Here is a 14,212-nt window from a genome sequence, read left to right as displayed (position 1 = left end):
TTAGCTCATTCATGGTTTTCAAAGTGTGGTCCCTTAAGCAGCAGCAACAGCAGCCCCGGAAACCTGTTAGTTGCTGATTCTCACGCTCCTACTGAATCAAAACTCTGGAGGTAGAGCTCTCAAAGCTGTGTTTGAACAAGTCGTCTAAGTGATTCTGATGCTTGCTCAGGTTTGAGGCCCACTGTTCTAGTAGACGGTTGCCATGGAATGTTGCAAGACTGTGTTCCCAGATCGTTTCCTTTCTCTGAAAGATGCTAGAGTTTTACTTTCATGTGAAATCCCCCACTCTTAAATTTAGCAACTAATTCAAACTTTTAAAATGTACTGTGTGGGCTAACAATACAATATTCTAGCCAGGTTTGCAACCTCCGGTTTATGCTTTTCCTTTTAAACCTTAAAATAACCCTACAAAACACTTCTCATGATACTCCTCCTCCCCCCTTTTTCTGGCCTCGCTGCGCAGCTTGTAGGATCTTAGTTCCCTGACCAGGGATTGAACCTGGGCCCTCAGCAGTGAAAGCATGGAGTCCTAACAACTGGACCGCCAGGGAATTCCCTCATGATACCCCTTTTAAGGAAGAAGAAGATGTAGGTCCAAAATGTGAGGTGCTGTTATAGGTCACATAGCCAGGAAGTAGCCAACCCCTGATTTGGATCTGAATGTATTTGGTTTTAAAGCCTCTGCCCTTTTTACATTTTATGTAGAAGCAAACTATATGAATATACCTAGCGCACAGGCTAGCATCACAAAAGCTAAACATCATTGGCCTATGAAACTTTCTAAACATCACTGGCCTATGAAACTTCATCCTCCATCCATGTGCCCTGCCCCATCCTCTTGGCCTCAGACTAATCCCCACTTCTGTCAATCACCAGGAGAGCCCAAGAGGGCTGGGGAGGGGTGAGGTCGGGTAGTTTCCTGGCTTGGGGAGCTGGCTAGGTGCCAGAAGAAGGCTGTGGAGAGCAGTGCCTGAGGCTGAAGGACCAGTAGGCAGCTGGGTCCACAGGCTAAGACCATTTGCTCATCAAAGTGTCCTCTGCTGCCCTAGACTGAGTTCCAGGAGCCGCCCTGGGCTGCGCCCCTACCTGGCTCCTGCGACATGGCTGTTGACTGTTCCCTGTGCCCAGAGTAAACAGCCCTGGCCCCTCCCAACCAAGACCTGTCTCCAGTCCCCAGGCTGAACATGGGAATTGGGGAGGCATTCTCAGCCTCTTTCCCCCGGGACCCATCTGTGGGGACAGTGGCTGGATGTACGTCTGTCACCAGCTCCTACTCACCTGTCATCCCAATGGTCGTTGCCCCCAACCCCTTGTACCCTCCATCAGCAAAGACCTCCTGGAGCTTACTGACCTCAGATTTTGGATCAGGAAGGATGTTTGAAGGCACTTCTTGCTGGGTAACTGCGTTTTGGCATTTATCAGCCTGCATGTTAAAGCTTGGTGTATACTCAGCAGTCTCCTTTCTAACAGGAGACACCATCTTTGGACCACTCACAGATCTTTGGAGATGACAGTGTGGCAGCTCAGAACAGGGAAGTGATTCATTCAAGGTCCCTCAGCTGGCAGATGGTGGAAGTGGGTGGGAGTCAAACCCAGACCCTGTCACCCAAAGGCCAGGGCCGAAGTCTCCTTTAATTACTTTCTCTGCACCAACTGTGTGCCCTAGATGTGTCACGAAGAACGTACATTTATGATGGAATGGAAAAAATAAGGGCTTGGAGGGATGGAGACTTGGGATCCAACCTTGTCTCTACAGCTTCTCATGGGACCTTGGGTGGGAGGGTACCCCCTCTGCACATCCAGTCCATCTGTCAGGCACAGCTGATGACAACAATATCCGTCTGTTCACAGGTGTCTGGGAAGATCCATGACTCCGTGAGACATTGAACACAGAGCTGCACACAGTGAGCCCTGAGAGAGTGTCGGTGTGGAAAAGAGAGGGAGGGAGAAACACACATGAAATGGCTCTAGATGTTAGTAGGTGTTTCACCTTCTTTGGCCTCAGTTTCTTGTGTCCAGTCGGTTCATTCATGAATAATTTTTCCTGCAGCTCCTACTATGTGCTCTGTATCCCTACACAGCAGCTCCACCATGACTCTCTAAAGAGCAATCTGCACTCTGACCTGCTGACCCCGAATCCAACCACTTCATCCTCAGGCTCCTTCCTCCCTGTGGGTCCTGCCCTTTCCCCCTCCTTTACCGGCAGCAGGCATTACCGGGAATGGGAACCCCGGAGTCCTGGATCTAGCCTTCGGCCTCCTGCTGCCCTGCCCACGGGCCCCAGGAGGGAGGTGGGGAAGGAGGAGTGGACAAGGGTCCAGCTGCAGCTGGTCGAGCTGCACCGGCCTGGAAGCAGCTTAGGTTCCTGGTTCCCACTGGGGCCAGGGTGACACCTGATCCTGGGGCATTGTGAAATGGCAAGAGGCTGCAGCCGGCCCGCCTGCCTTGTCCGCTGAGCCCTCTACCCGCACGGCTTCGGCCCCGCCCCTACCCCACGCCCCCCGGGCGAGCGGTTAAATCCCCCCTTCCGGGCGGCGCCTCACTCCCGCCCCGGCGAGCACCATGCCTAGCTGCCGCCTCGGTCTGCTCGTCGCTGCCCTCCTCCTTGGCCTGCTGCTGGGCCTCCCCCCGGTCACAGGTGAGTGGGGCGGGGAGAGGCCTGGCGCCCAAAGGGGCCGAACCAGGAGCGCCGGGAAGGAGCCCGGCAGAAGCCTAGCCTCTCTGGGGACGGAGAATTGAGGATTCCCGGGGTGGAAGTGGAAAGTCCCATGGAGACTAAAATGCGGGGATCCCTGGTGCCTAAAAGTGGTGACCCTTGGAGCTTTCGATGTGGGGTCCAATGTGCTGGAGGTGGGCAGACACTGAAGGCTGACATATGCGCGGGGGGAGATGGGGAGACTCTTTGCTGACAGTGGAGACTCAGTGGCCAGAGGCGGGGACCCTTCGCCTGGACATGGGAAGCTCCTAGACGCTTAGTTGTGCGGGGGTCCCCTAAGAACTGAGGGCTCAGAGGCCAAGAGTTTGGTCACTCCTGTCGTCCCAGGTATCGGGGACCCCGGCCCTGGAGGTGGGGCTCTCTCGAGGCTGTAGTGGGGTGTGGGGAGCAGGGACTGAGACTCAGAATTCCCGGGAGACTGAGATTTGGGGCCGTCAGACGGGAGGCGGGCATCCTCTGAGAGCGGGACTGAGTCCCCCACTGCCCGTCCGCCTCCCAGGCACAGGGGCAGAGAAATCAGGCGTGTGCCCCTCGCTGGAGGTGGACCTGAATTGCACGCAGGAGTGCCTCTCGGATGGGGAATGCGCGGACAATCTCAAGTGCTGCCGGGCCGGCTGCGCCACCGTCTGCCAGATGCCCAATGGTAACCCCGGGGGACCCACGCGGGGCGGGGCGGGGCGGGGCGGGGCAGCGGGGGTTGGGAGGAGGAGGGATGACCAGTTCTGTTCCGGGATCTGGGGCGCGACCAACCCAGGGGTCCCCGACCAGGTCGAGGCGGATGGAACCAGATCAGCCCGTGCTCTGCTTCCCGTGGCTCGGGTGAGACCTAGGCGTCGCTGAAGTGCAGCCAGGGGGAAGGGAGGTCCCCCACTCCTAGCCGGATTCAGTGCTCTGGGGCATGACGGACTTCCGGGACGCACCGCGGGGGCCGTTGTTCCGGAACATTGTTCTCTGAGATCAGGGGAGCTGGTTCGGATTTTCCTCCTGCCTGGGTTTAGCCGCGGGGCAGCCTAGGGCTGCCCGATGGGCTGGGCCCCAAGGTCTGGGGCGCTTCTCCCTATCAGAGTCCCTACCCTGGGGCCCCCCCCAACCCAGGAGGAAGGACTTGGGACGCCTGCTGGCAGGACTCCCCGAATTCCTCTGTCCAGATGGAGACTTTCCAGGTTTAGGAGAGCACCCAGCCCATCTTAAAGATGTGGATGTGAGCTACAAAAGAGAGAAGGGTTCTTGTCCAAGGTCACATTGCCATCTCTGGCTGGGCAGGAGTCATAACACAGGGAGTTCCTTTCTGCCTGAGTGGTTTGAAGAATGTCAGGACCCCTCCCAGAGCACCCCTCCCACTTCTTCATCTTTAAAACACTTTCTTCCACTCTAAGGATTAAGTGAGAGAGAGAAAGTGTGTGAAACTGGCCTGTCATAAAAAGTACTTGCTGGAGCTCAAGACTGTCCAGCAGGCCATGGGGGCTCCTATCAGAGCAGGAAGCTGTGGAATCCAGGCTTCTCATTTTTCAGAGGGAAAGACTGAGGACTAGAAGAAGGGATATGACTTGGATCCCAAGGTGCTGGGATCACTTGTCTTTATCCAGAAAAAAAACCTCTGTGATGCTCCCACCTTGTGATTTCTCTGAAGTTGCCCACAGGGGCCGGGAAGGTTTGTAATTGGAGATTCAGTCATTCGTGAGCAGGGAGGTGGGAGGTGGAGGGAGGACAGGCCCATCAGGGGGCTTCTGGGTCTAGGGGCCTCTAATCTGGACCAGAGGGAGGAGGACCGGAAGGAGAGGAGGACACTGGGAGAGAAAGGAGGATGGCAGACAGGCAGCTGAGAGAGGGGGATGGAAAAAAGTGGAGTCTCTGCCGTTAGGGGGGGTCTCTGCTATTCCCTGGTCTCAGATGGACAGACTGAGGCAGGAAGAGGGGCAGGACCAGAGGGCCTCCTGAGCTAGAATCCCAGTTGTGCCATTTGCTGGTTGTGGGTCCTGAGCAAGTCGCTTCACCTCTCTGAGCCTCTGCTTTCTCGCTGGCTAAATGGGATGAGAATCCCAGATGTTGTAGGGTCGACATGAGGCTAAATGAAATCATACATGTGAAACGTCTCAGGAGAGAGTAGACCCTCCACACACTGTGGCTTGTTTTGTGAGTACCTTGCTCCCGATGCCCTTCTGTCCAGGGGCAGCTCGGTATTGAGAGCTCCTGCCCTTCTCAAGGGAAAGGGTGTCTTTGTGCCAGGAAGGCAGCCCCTCCTGTCCCCTGCAGCTCATCACCCAGCTCTGTGCCCCTTTGACATTTGGCTGGGCTTGCTCCTGGGGCTTCTGGACATTGAGCCAGCTCCCTTCTCCTTGACCCTGGAAGTGGAGCCCAGGGTGTGTGTGTGTGTGTGTGTGTGTGGACATTGGAAGGTTGGGCTCAGGTCTTGGTTTTACTTATGATCAGCAGTGTGCTGTTGGGTGATGCCTTCACATCTCTGGGTCTAATATTCCTCCTCTGTAGTAGGAGCAGGGTAGAAATAACCCCTACAGAAGAGAGAGTTGACGTGGAGGTTTAAAGGAGAAAATGAATTTACACTGAGGGCTTTGTAATCAGCACATCTCTGTGGTGTTATCTGTTTGTGTGTGTGTTAGTGGAAGAATGCTTGTCTGGGTGTGGATGAGTGAGGTTGTATGGGGGCCTTGGTGCTAGATGGTGGTAACTGGGAGTGAACAGATGGGAGTGAGTGAAGAGATTGTGGGTGTGTAACCCCTCACACGTGCACTGCACTTTACAGCTTACAAAGCAGCAGAGTGCATGGTACACAGACCTGAAGCCAGATTCCTGGGTTCAAATCCTGTCTCTACCCTGTATGACCTTAGGCAAATTACTTAACTTCTTGGTACCTCAGTTTCCTCATCTGCAACATGAGGAAATAATAACAGTTCCTCGCACCCTGTTTTAGGATTATTGTGAGGATTAGATGAGTTAATATACGTCAAATGCTTAGGATAATGCCTGGCACATAGAAGCAGCTAAGTGTTAACTGCTGTCCTTACTCATTATTATTCTTATTACAAGGACTTTGACTGTGCAGGGAGAAGGAATAGATGTCTGTTGCCTCCACTGCTTCCTCAGCAGCCCCACGACGTGGGTAGCACGGATCTCATGTGACACCTGAAGACACAGGGCTCTGGGAGATCTCTGGCCCCAGGTCACATAGTTAGGAAAAGGCAGATCTGGGACTCAAACTAGGGCCCTATGATCCCAAACCACTCAGGGAGACAGCAGAAGGAAGGGAGGTTGCAGGTGATCTCCCAAGGTCCTCTGAGATCCACTCCAGCCCCCAAGATCCACTTAGGCAGGCAGATCTGTGACTCAAACTAGGGCCCTATGATCCCAAACCACTCAGGGAGACAGCAGAAGGAAGGGAGGTTGCAGGTGATCTCCCAAGGTCCCCTGAGATCCACTCCAGCCCCCAAGATCCACTTAGGCAGGCAGCTCTCTTGTTTGTGAATCCAGGTGGGTGGTCGTGCTGTGGAGACGTGTTCAGCTCCCTGCTTCCCCTCTGCCCACCCACCCCCCACCCCTTTTTCCACCCAGAAAAGAAGGGTTCCTGCCCTCAGGTGGACATCGCCTTCCCCCAGCTCGGCCTCTGCCTGGACCAGTGCCAGGTGGACAGCCAGTGTCCTGGTCTGTTGAAATGCTGCCACAATGGTTGCGGGAAAGTGTCCTGTGTCACACCTGTCTTCTGAGGTAGGTGGCCTGGGGGGAGGGGTGCATTGATGCCCAGATGTGATGACACCTGCAGGCTGAAAAGGAGAACCTGAGCTAACACACTGCTGTTCCCTTCTCTGTCCTTTGATTTACTTTCATCCACTCAACAGATTCACTGAGCGTCCATCACGTGCCAAGCACTGCTCTAGGTGCTGGAGATGCTCCATGTGTGAACAAATCAGACACAAATTTCTCTCTGATGGTTTTATACGCTAGTGAATGATAAACAAAATAAATATGCAAGTATACTCTGTGAAATGTTAGCAGGAAATAAGTGGCCTGGAGAAAAAGAAAACAGAGTGGTGATAAGGAGTGGGGATGGGGGGCGGCAGGGAGCAGTACTGCAATTTTTTCATGGGACCTCCCAGAAAGCAGCATATGAACAGACTTGATGGAAATGATGGAGGGGGCCGCGAGCATATCAGGGAGAATGTTACAGGCCGAGGGGGCAGCAGGTATAATGCAGTAGCCTCCCTGGTGAGTTTCAGGAAAAGCCAGAAGGCTGGAGCCTGGTGATCAAGGAGAGGGCAATAGAGGAGAGGGTCCGAGAGGTAGGCGGTAAGCGGAGGGACCTGATAGACCATGTAAGGACTTTGGTCTTGACCCATGGTCTTGACCCAGAGATGTCGGGCCCTTGGGGATGGACACGCTCTGACTTAGATTTGCAAAGATTGCTGAGGGTGCTGTGTGGAGGCCCTACTGGGCAGTGGCAGAAGCAGGGAGACCAGCGAGGAGGATCCTGCAAGAGGCCAGGTGGGAGATGATGGACCAGGTGACATAAGTGGCTGCGTTTGGGACCTATGTGAAGGTGGATGGGACAATATTTGCTGATGAATTGGGCTGTGAGAAGATTTACTCCTTTTCCCCTAAACACCCACGTTAATAAGTCAGCGGCTGGAGGAGCAGCTGTGTCCTGGGGGGGCGGGCGGTGGCTGGATGGGTTGGGGAAGTAGGAAGCTCTTTGCATAGGCCAGTGCGAAGCAGAAGAATTGATCTGTACTCTCGCCAAAAAGCTTGGCTTTTCAGGACAGAGCTGGTAGAGATCAGTTAATTTCAGTTCAGTTTCTCAAATGCCCCTTTCAAGTGTGTTGAGCACTTACTCTGTGGCAGGCAGGGCTACATTCAGCCACCTCGAGGGGCTCTGACGCTGGAAGGAAAAGATTGTGGAGCCTCTCTTTCCCCACATATAATTAAAAATAAAACAGTATTAAGTCATAAAGCAAGTGTAAGAAAATAAAGAGAAGCAAAACCAAAGAACGTGCATCGTCAGGCCATTGCAGGATCCAGCACTGTACCGCCAGCTCTGTGCCAGGTTCTGGGACTGAAGGTGACCACCGCCCTTCCTCACCGAGCTTGCAGCCCAGTGGCTGAGGCAGACAGATGGACAGACGTCCCCAGTGCCTGTAGTCGTTGTTGCAATGGAGGGAAGGGCTGGGTGTGACTGGGACATAGAAGAGGAAAGCCTCACCCAGGTCAGGGTGGGGAAAGGAGGGACCAGGCTTCCCAGAAGGGACCCTGAGCCAATCCTGAAGGATGAATGAAAGGTCAGTAGTCTGGTGAAGTACAGCAGTGGGGAGGCTGTTTCAGACAGAGGGACCCGGACAAGCAAGAACCTGGAAGGGCCCTTTGGTTGAAATCTCATTGTTGATCGTGCAATACTTTTGATAAGCTCTCAGCCAAGGGACTGGCAGGTCAGTGATGAAACCTATTGCCCAGATGTGAAGACTGAGACCCAGAGAGAAGGGAGGATGTGCCCAAGGCCCCAAGGTTGTTAATTCAGTGCCTGAGAGAGAACCACGGTCTCCCCAGGGACCAGAACTCTCCGCCTCTTGCCTCCATCAGTGTCAGCTGCATGGGCTGGCTTTGCAGTCAGGAAGACCTGGGTTCAGATTTCAGCTCTGACACTTAACTAGCCTTTTTCACCTCCCTGAACTGCCAATATTTTGCTTATAAAATGGGATAAATAAGATCTTTTTGATCAGCTAACCCAGCTTAACCAAAGGAATAGGGGCATGGTGGAACTTCCTAGTGGTGGAAGGATTCTTAGGGACATAAATGACAGTGGCCCCTCAGGAAGGTCACAATGGTCAGTGGGGACCATGGTATACCCAGGTTTGTCCAGGGATGGTCAGAAGCAGAAGAGATGAGTCTAGGACCTTCCGAAAAGTGCAGGCAGAGCCCCAGGGCCTCAAGACGGTGAGGCTTTCCTGGGGGCGGGGGTAGGGAGCTAAGAGGGGGATGTGATGGGGTAGGGGGAGCTTTGGCCCAGAATTTAAGCTGCAGGCACTCTTGTCCAGTATCATGGATACTGTTGTTGACGGTATTATTGTGATTTTCTTCCTCCACCTCCAGCCACCAGCCTGAGGAGTGGGGGAGTGGAAGTGTCTGCCTGGCCCTGTCCGGCTCCAGCCCAGCGCCCTCCTCCCTTCCTGGCCTCTGTGCTCCCTCCTGAGCGGCCACAGCTGCTTCTTTTCCAACCAATAAAGTGACCACTTCCAGCACCGATGGGGCTGTGGCCTCTGTTCTTATTATTCTGGCCCATTCCTCCCGCGACTCTGGGTGGAGGTGGGGGCGTGGGGGTGCGGGGTGCAACTAGATCATCCAGGCACCGAGTCTGAGATCAGCTCTGACACAATGAACATAAACTCAGAGCTCATCTGTGTGCGCTGGCACTTCCCTGGGTGAATCCACCCAGCAGCCCTATGCGGTTGTTGGTTATTCTCCCAGGGTTTTGGAGGAGAGAACTGGGGCTCAGAGAGATGCTGGAATCCTTCCAAAGTCACTGGGATTCGTTGCTGGGGGTCCTGACAACAGCAGCAGCACGTACTGTGTGCCAGACACAGGGCTGGGAGATTCGCTTGTGAGATCTTCTGGATCCCCAAAACAACCCTCAAATTAGCTGATGACAGTCCTGTGTTACAGACTGGGACTCCACCAAATTACTGGCTTGGGGCCACACAGAAAGAAGGTGGCAAAGCCAGGGTCCTTCGTTGTAGCTGCTTTTTAAAAATCAAACCGTTGTTTTATATAAATAATATTCACATGGATCAATATTCAAAAGGTAAAAAAAGAATACGCAGTGAAACATCTCTCACCCTTGACCCTCTTCCTGCACCTGCAGCCACTCAGTTGTTTTCTACAGAGGAAACGAATGCCATCAGTTTCTTGTGTCTTCTTCCCAAGATAGAGCTCCAGCTCACTCCCTCTATCCTTTCTTCTCTCTGTATCCCCTCTCTTTATTCCCCCCTTCTCTCCCTTCTTTCTATGCCTATTTTTTCTCTCCCTCTCCTTCTCACCACCCCTCTTCCTCTCTATTCCTCTTCTCTCTATCATCTATCTCCATCTCTCCAGGGACATGTAAATATAAGATTCTCATCTAGCCCACCTTTTTACAGAATTGTAGTACACTATACACATTGTGTTGTACTTAGCTTTTTTCACTTCATACATCTTGAAGATCACTCACAGCATAAAAGTTTTCTTCATTCTTTTCTCTGGCTGTATAGTATTCCATTGTTTGGATATGTGCAGTTTATTTAACCACACTTACACTGGTGACTATTTAGGTTGCTTTCAACCTTTTACAGGCTTAGATTTGAACCTGAGTCATCTGATGACACCAGAGTCCCATGCCGGTTCTACTGCAGTGATTTTTCACATTAATCCCTGAGGTGGGGTGGGGAGGGGATTCCTAGCCTTTGGGGTGAGGAGGAGGTAAAGCAAAGAAGTAATGGCAGAGACTCTGGCCCCCCAGGACATGGTTTATGCCCTTCCCTGCTCCTCCACCCACCGTGGAATGTGAGAGGTCAAGGCAGCTTGAGTGGGATTGTGTGGAGACAGAAAGCTGGGTGGCTTGGTGTTTGGCCAGCCTTATCTTTCTCATCCTCCTGGTGGTCTCTGCCCCAGGCCATGAGCCAGCAAAGAACCTGGCTGTCCACCCATCCCCCTGGGGGTACGTGGGAATGAGTCTCCCGCATGAGAATGGGGGTGCTCGCTGCACAAGGCTGCCTTTGGAGGTAGGTGGGTGGCAGGATCGCTTTTCTCCTAGCTTTCCCTTTTCCAATCTCTCCCTGTCCAGGCTCCAGTCTCCCCAACTCTTCTAAGCAAAAACAAAGTGATAGGCTGGGTAGAGTCGTTACGGACTAAATGTGTGGGTACCACCCCTTCCACTTTCTCCTTGCTTTCCCCAGCTCTGCCTTCTGAAAGAGAGCCCTGGGCAGGGCCTTGCCTAAACTCAGGGATGGCACAGGTATGCCTTTGTATGCGTGCCACTATTTCTTCCATCAGCACCATGCCGCAAAACGCTCTCCTCCTTTCCAGGAGCCTATGTGCAGACAGCATCTTGATGGGCTATGTGTTCTGTAGCCAGACCGCAGCCATGCTAGTTTGGGCTAGAAGGATGGCTCCCAGGGCCAGAAACTTGGTAAACTGCTGCCTCTCCGGAGCTCAGGGCAGGGTCTCTTCCTGCGCTTACTTTCTCCCATCTCCAGCAACACGCTGCCTCACTGTTGCCTCTAAACCCCATCTCCAGTCCAGAGGGCTGTGTACGGTAAAACCCCGTAGAAACAAACATCTGTTCTTCAGCAAAGTGCAGGTTGGTGATTGGAGGCATAATAGGAAGTTACACATGAGGGAGCCGGAGCTTGAAAAATGAAGTTCTAAAGTCAGACCAGTAGAGGACAGCCCTGCCCGAGGAACAGTGTAAGCAGAGGCATTCCTCATTCAGGAAACCTTTTTTGAGCACTTACTATGTGTTCTGTTCTAGGTGGTGGGGATTTGACATCAAGGAGGGAGGTGTGTGTGTGCGCGCATGTGTAGGGTGGGGGAAATAGTCACTAAATGAATGAACCAACACAGGTTTAATGTGTCAGGTGGTAGAAAGATTATGGCAAACTATAAAGTTGGGTAAGAGGACTAGTGTGTCCAGGGGATGGGATAGGAGGTAGAGGGTTGTTGCTTTGCAGAGGTTATTCAGGGAAGGTCTTTCCTAACGTGTCATTCAAGTCATGAGCTGAGTGAAGAAGGACATGAGCGACACGGAATCCATGGGAAGAGCTGTCCAGACCAAGGAAACTTCTAGGGCTAAAGACCTGAGGTCAGAGTGCTTGAGGATCATGGCTGGAGTGCTGAGGGGTCAGGAGCACGAAGGGAGATGCAGTCAGAGAAGTAGTGCGGGCACAGATCATGGGGGGCCCTGTGGTCACTACAAGGACTTTGCCTTTTATTCTGAGGAATTTAGGAGCCATAGGAGGGGTTTGAGCAGAGCGATGATGTCATCAGACTTATGTTTGGAAAAGATCCTTCTGGCGGTTATATTAAGAATAGACTCTGGGAGCAATGTGGAGCACGGAGAGGAGTTACGCTACCCAACAGGACATAGGAGAAATGACTTTTTTTTGCCTCTTCATCTACTAACAGACCCCCAAACTGCCAGCCCTAATGCCCCGGGAACTAGGGGTGCATCAGCTATGATGGCTCCTGTGACTGCTGTGTGGTTCCATTTGTCCTGTCCATTGGTGCAGCTTCCAAAAACTAACTCGTGAAATAATCATACTGCAAACACAACAAGTACTCCCCTTCTTGCCCCATGATCACGTTTACCCAGTTGATCATTCTACTACAAGTTCATGGCAAAACTGTGAGGGTGAGGAAAACAGAGTGATGGCTGACAACTCGTTAGCTCTCCATTCATTCAGTGCTGCAATCTGTTGGTGAGGGTCTGGTTTGTTTAGCCCTTAAAGATGGTACTTGGTGGGAGCTGCAGCGCCCCCCTGAGCCACAGAACAGCATAGCATTAGTAGGCCCTGCCCGCAGAGCATAGAGGCCCTAGACCCAGAAGTCTCTGCATACCCCCCACGGCTGGGATATCAACCCCAAAGAAGCCCAGGGCCCAGCCAAACCAGGTTTACTGGGGTGAGTTCATTACATAAAAAGATGGGACCCTCTAGAGCTACTGAAACCCCATTATTTGCAGCCCTCACGTCTTGGACAGCCCTCTGGGGATTTTTCACCAGATGAACGATCCAAAGTCTGTGGTTTATTATGGGTTAGGGTTAGGCTTAGGATTATGGTTAGACTCTTGGCACTACCAGGGGAATAGACAATGGAAGGCAGCCGGGCTTTGCGATCAATCTGAAAACAACAACCCCACACTGATGGAAGGTTGGTACCTCACTTCACAGGCAGAGCTCCAAGTGGCCTGGATGGTGCCCACAGGACCCCCTTTAACCAACCTCCAGGTAGCAATATACACAGACTCTGGGGCAGATGCCTGGGCGGGCTGAGTGATTTGGAGTGTAGAATTTTCTAGATTGGCTCACTCAGGATCTCTGTTGTAGGGCCAGAGACTCTGGTTTGAAATAGCATTAACCTCTCAACATATTAATGTACAAGTTAGGCATGTTCATGCTTATCACAAGGACAGTTCTCCATCGGTCTCAGCTGGTTCAGCTGTGGTTCACTTGTAAGGTTTCCCTGTTATTTCTTTTCCATTTGCCTATAATTTCATGGGACACCATATCCCACTCTCCTAGTAGCTCTGACGTGGTTGCAGTGATTTCTCCTTACTTTTTCCTTTTTTATGCTTGATTTATTCTTTCAACTTTTAATTTTGACATGACTTCAGACTTAAAGAAAAGTTGCAAGAATAGTGACAAGATTTCCTGCATACTCTTTACCCACATTCACCAAATGCTTACATTTTACCACATTTACTTTCATCTTTCTCTCTCTCTCTCCACACACACACACCACATATTATGTTTTTCTAAAGCATGTGAAAGTGTGTTGCAGACATCCTAAGTACTTCAGTGAAGTTCCTGAAATAGAGGCATTCTCTTAAATAACCACAGTACAATAATCAAATTCAGTAAATTAACATTGACACTGTGCTATTATCTAATCTACAGACAGGACCGGCTACCAAATTTATGGGGCACAGGGCTAAATGAAAATGTGGGTGCCATGTGGCTGCCATGGCCTTCCCTGAAATGCCATAGGGAGTGCACACGTAATGAAACTGAGCAGGACCCTGTAGGGGCTCCTGGGCATGGAAGCCTCTCTGTGTCCCCCGTTCCTTGTTTGTAGGGGACAGACTCCAGCCTCCATGACCTTCCCTGAGACCCAAAGGGCAGGTTCAAACAGTTGCTAATCAGGGAAGGGAGGGGATGCAGAGACAAGGGAGGAGCAGCCAAGAAACAGTAGCACAGGGCTTCCCTGGTGGCGCAGTGGTTAAGAATCTGCCTGCCAATGCAGGGGACACGGGTTCGAGCCCTGGTTCGGGAAGATCCCACATGCCTCGGAGCAGCTAAACCCATGTGCCACAATTACTGAGCCTGCGCTCTAGAGCCCGCAAGGCACAACTACTGAGCCCGAGTGCCACAACTACTGATGCCCGCTTGCCTAGAGCCCGTGCTCCGCAACGAAGAGTAGCCCCCGCTCACCGCAACTAGAGAAAGCCTGCGCACAGCAATGAAGACCCAACGCAGCCAAGAATAAATAAATAAATAAATAGATAGATAGATAATTAAAACAAAAAACAAAAAAACCTGGAAAATAGCGGTTGGCCAAAAAGTTCGTTCGGGTTTTCTGAACTCGGACACACTAACCCGAACGAACTTTTTGGCCAACCCAATAAATCCTGGGTCCCTCCTTTCCTCCATGGTGTAATTTCTACGAAACTACTCAACAGGTACTTGTGGAGTATTTACTTTGTACACATCACTTTTCTTGGCTCGATGTAGAAATGTGTAAGGC

At 52.1% G+C, this 14,212-nt stretch overlaps 1 protein-coding gene across 1 annotated transcript; it reads left to right on the top strand.

Moving 5' to 3' along the window:
* Nucleotides 1-2,395: 2,395 nt before the first annotated feature.
* On the top strand, nt 2,396-8,960 carry LOC132349153 (WAP four-disulfide core domain protein 2). Its single transcript, XM_059897327.1, has 4 exons — nt 2,396-2,638; nt 3,216-3,359; nt 6,284-6,436; nt 8,810-8,960. The coding sequence occupies exons 1-3, from the start codon at nt 2,563-2,565 to the stop codon at nt 6,433-6,435; spliced, it is 372 nt and encodes a 123-aa protein (XP_059753310.1). The 5' UTR covers nt 2,396-2,562; the 3' UTR covers nt 6,436; nt 8,810-8,960.
* The last annotated feature ends 5,252 nt before the right edge of the window (nt 8,961-14,212 follow it).

This window comes from Balaenoptera ricei, chromosome 15 (genome assembly GCF_028023285.1).
Source record: "Balaenoptera ricei isolate mBalRic1 chromosome 15, mBalRic1.hap2, whole genome shotgun sequence".
NCBI lineage: Eukaryota > Metazoa > Chordata > Mammalia > Artiodactyla > Balaenopteridae > Balaenoptera > Balaenoptera ricei.
The sequence above is the reverse complement of the archived record's forward strand: the minus strand, read 5'-3'. Positions and strand labels throughout refer to the sequence as shown.

Bases quoted from the DNA above. Each gene is read 5' to 3' on its own strand.
- LOC132349153 (XM_059897327.1), top strand. From the start codon at position 2,563: ATGCCTAGCTGCCGCCTCGGTCTGCTCGTCGCTGCCCTCCTCCTTGGC. The intron at 2,639-3,215 runs GTGAGTGGGGCG...TCCGCCTCCCAG, and splicing joins GGGCCTCCCCCCGGTCACAG to GCACAGGGGCAGAGAAATCA. The intron at 3,360-6,283 runs GTAACCCCGGGG...TTTTCCACCCAG, and splicing joins CGTCTGCCAGATGCCCAATG to AAAAGAAGGGTTCCTGCCCT.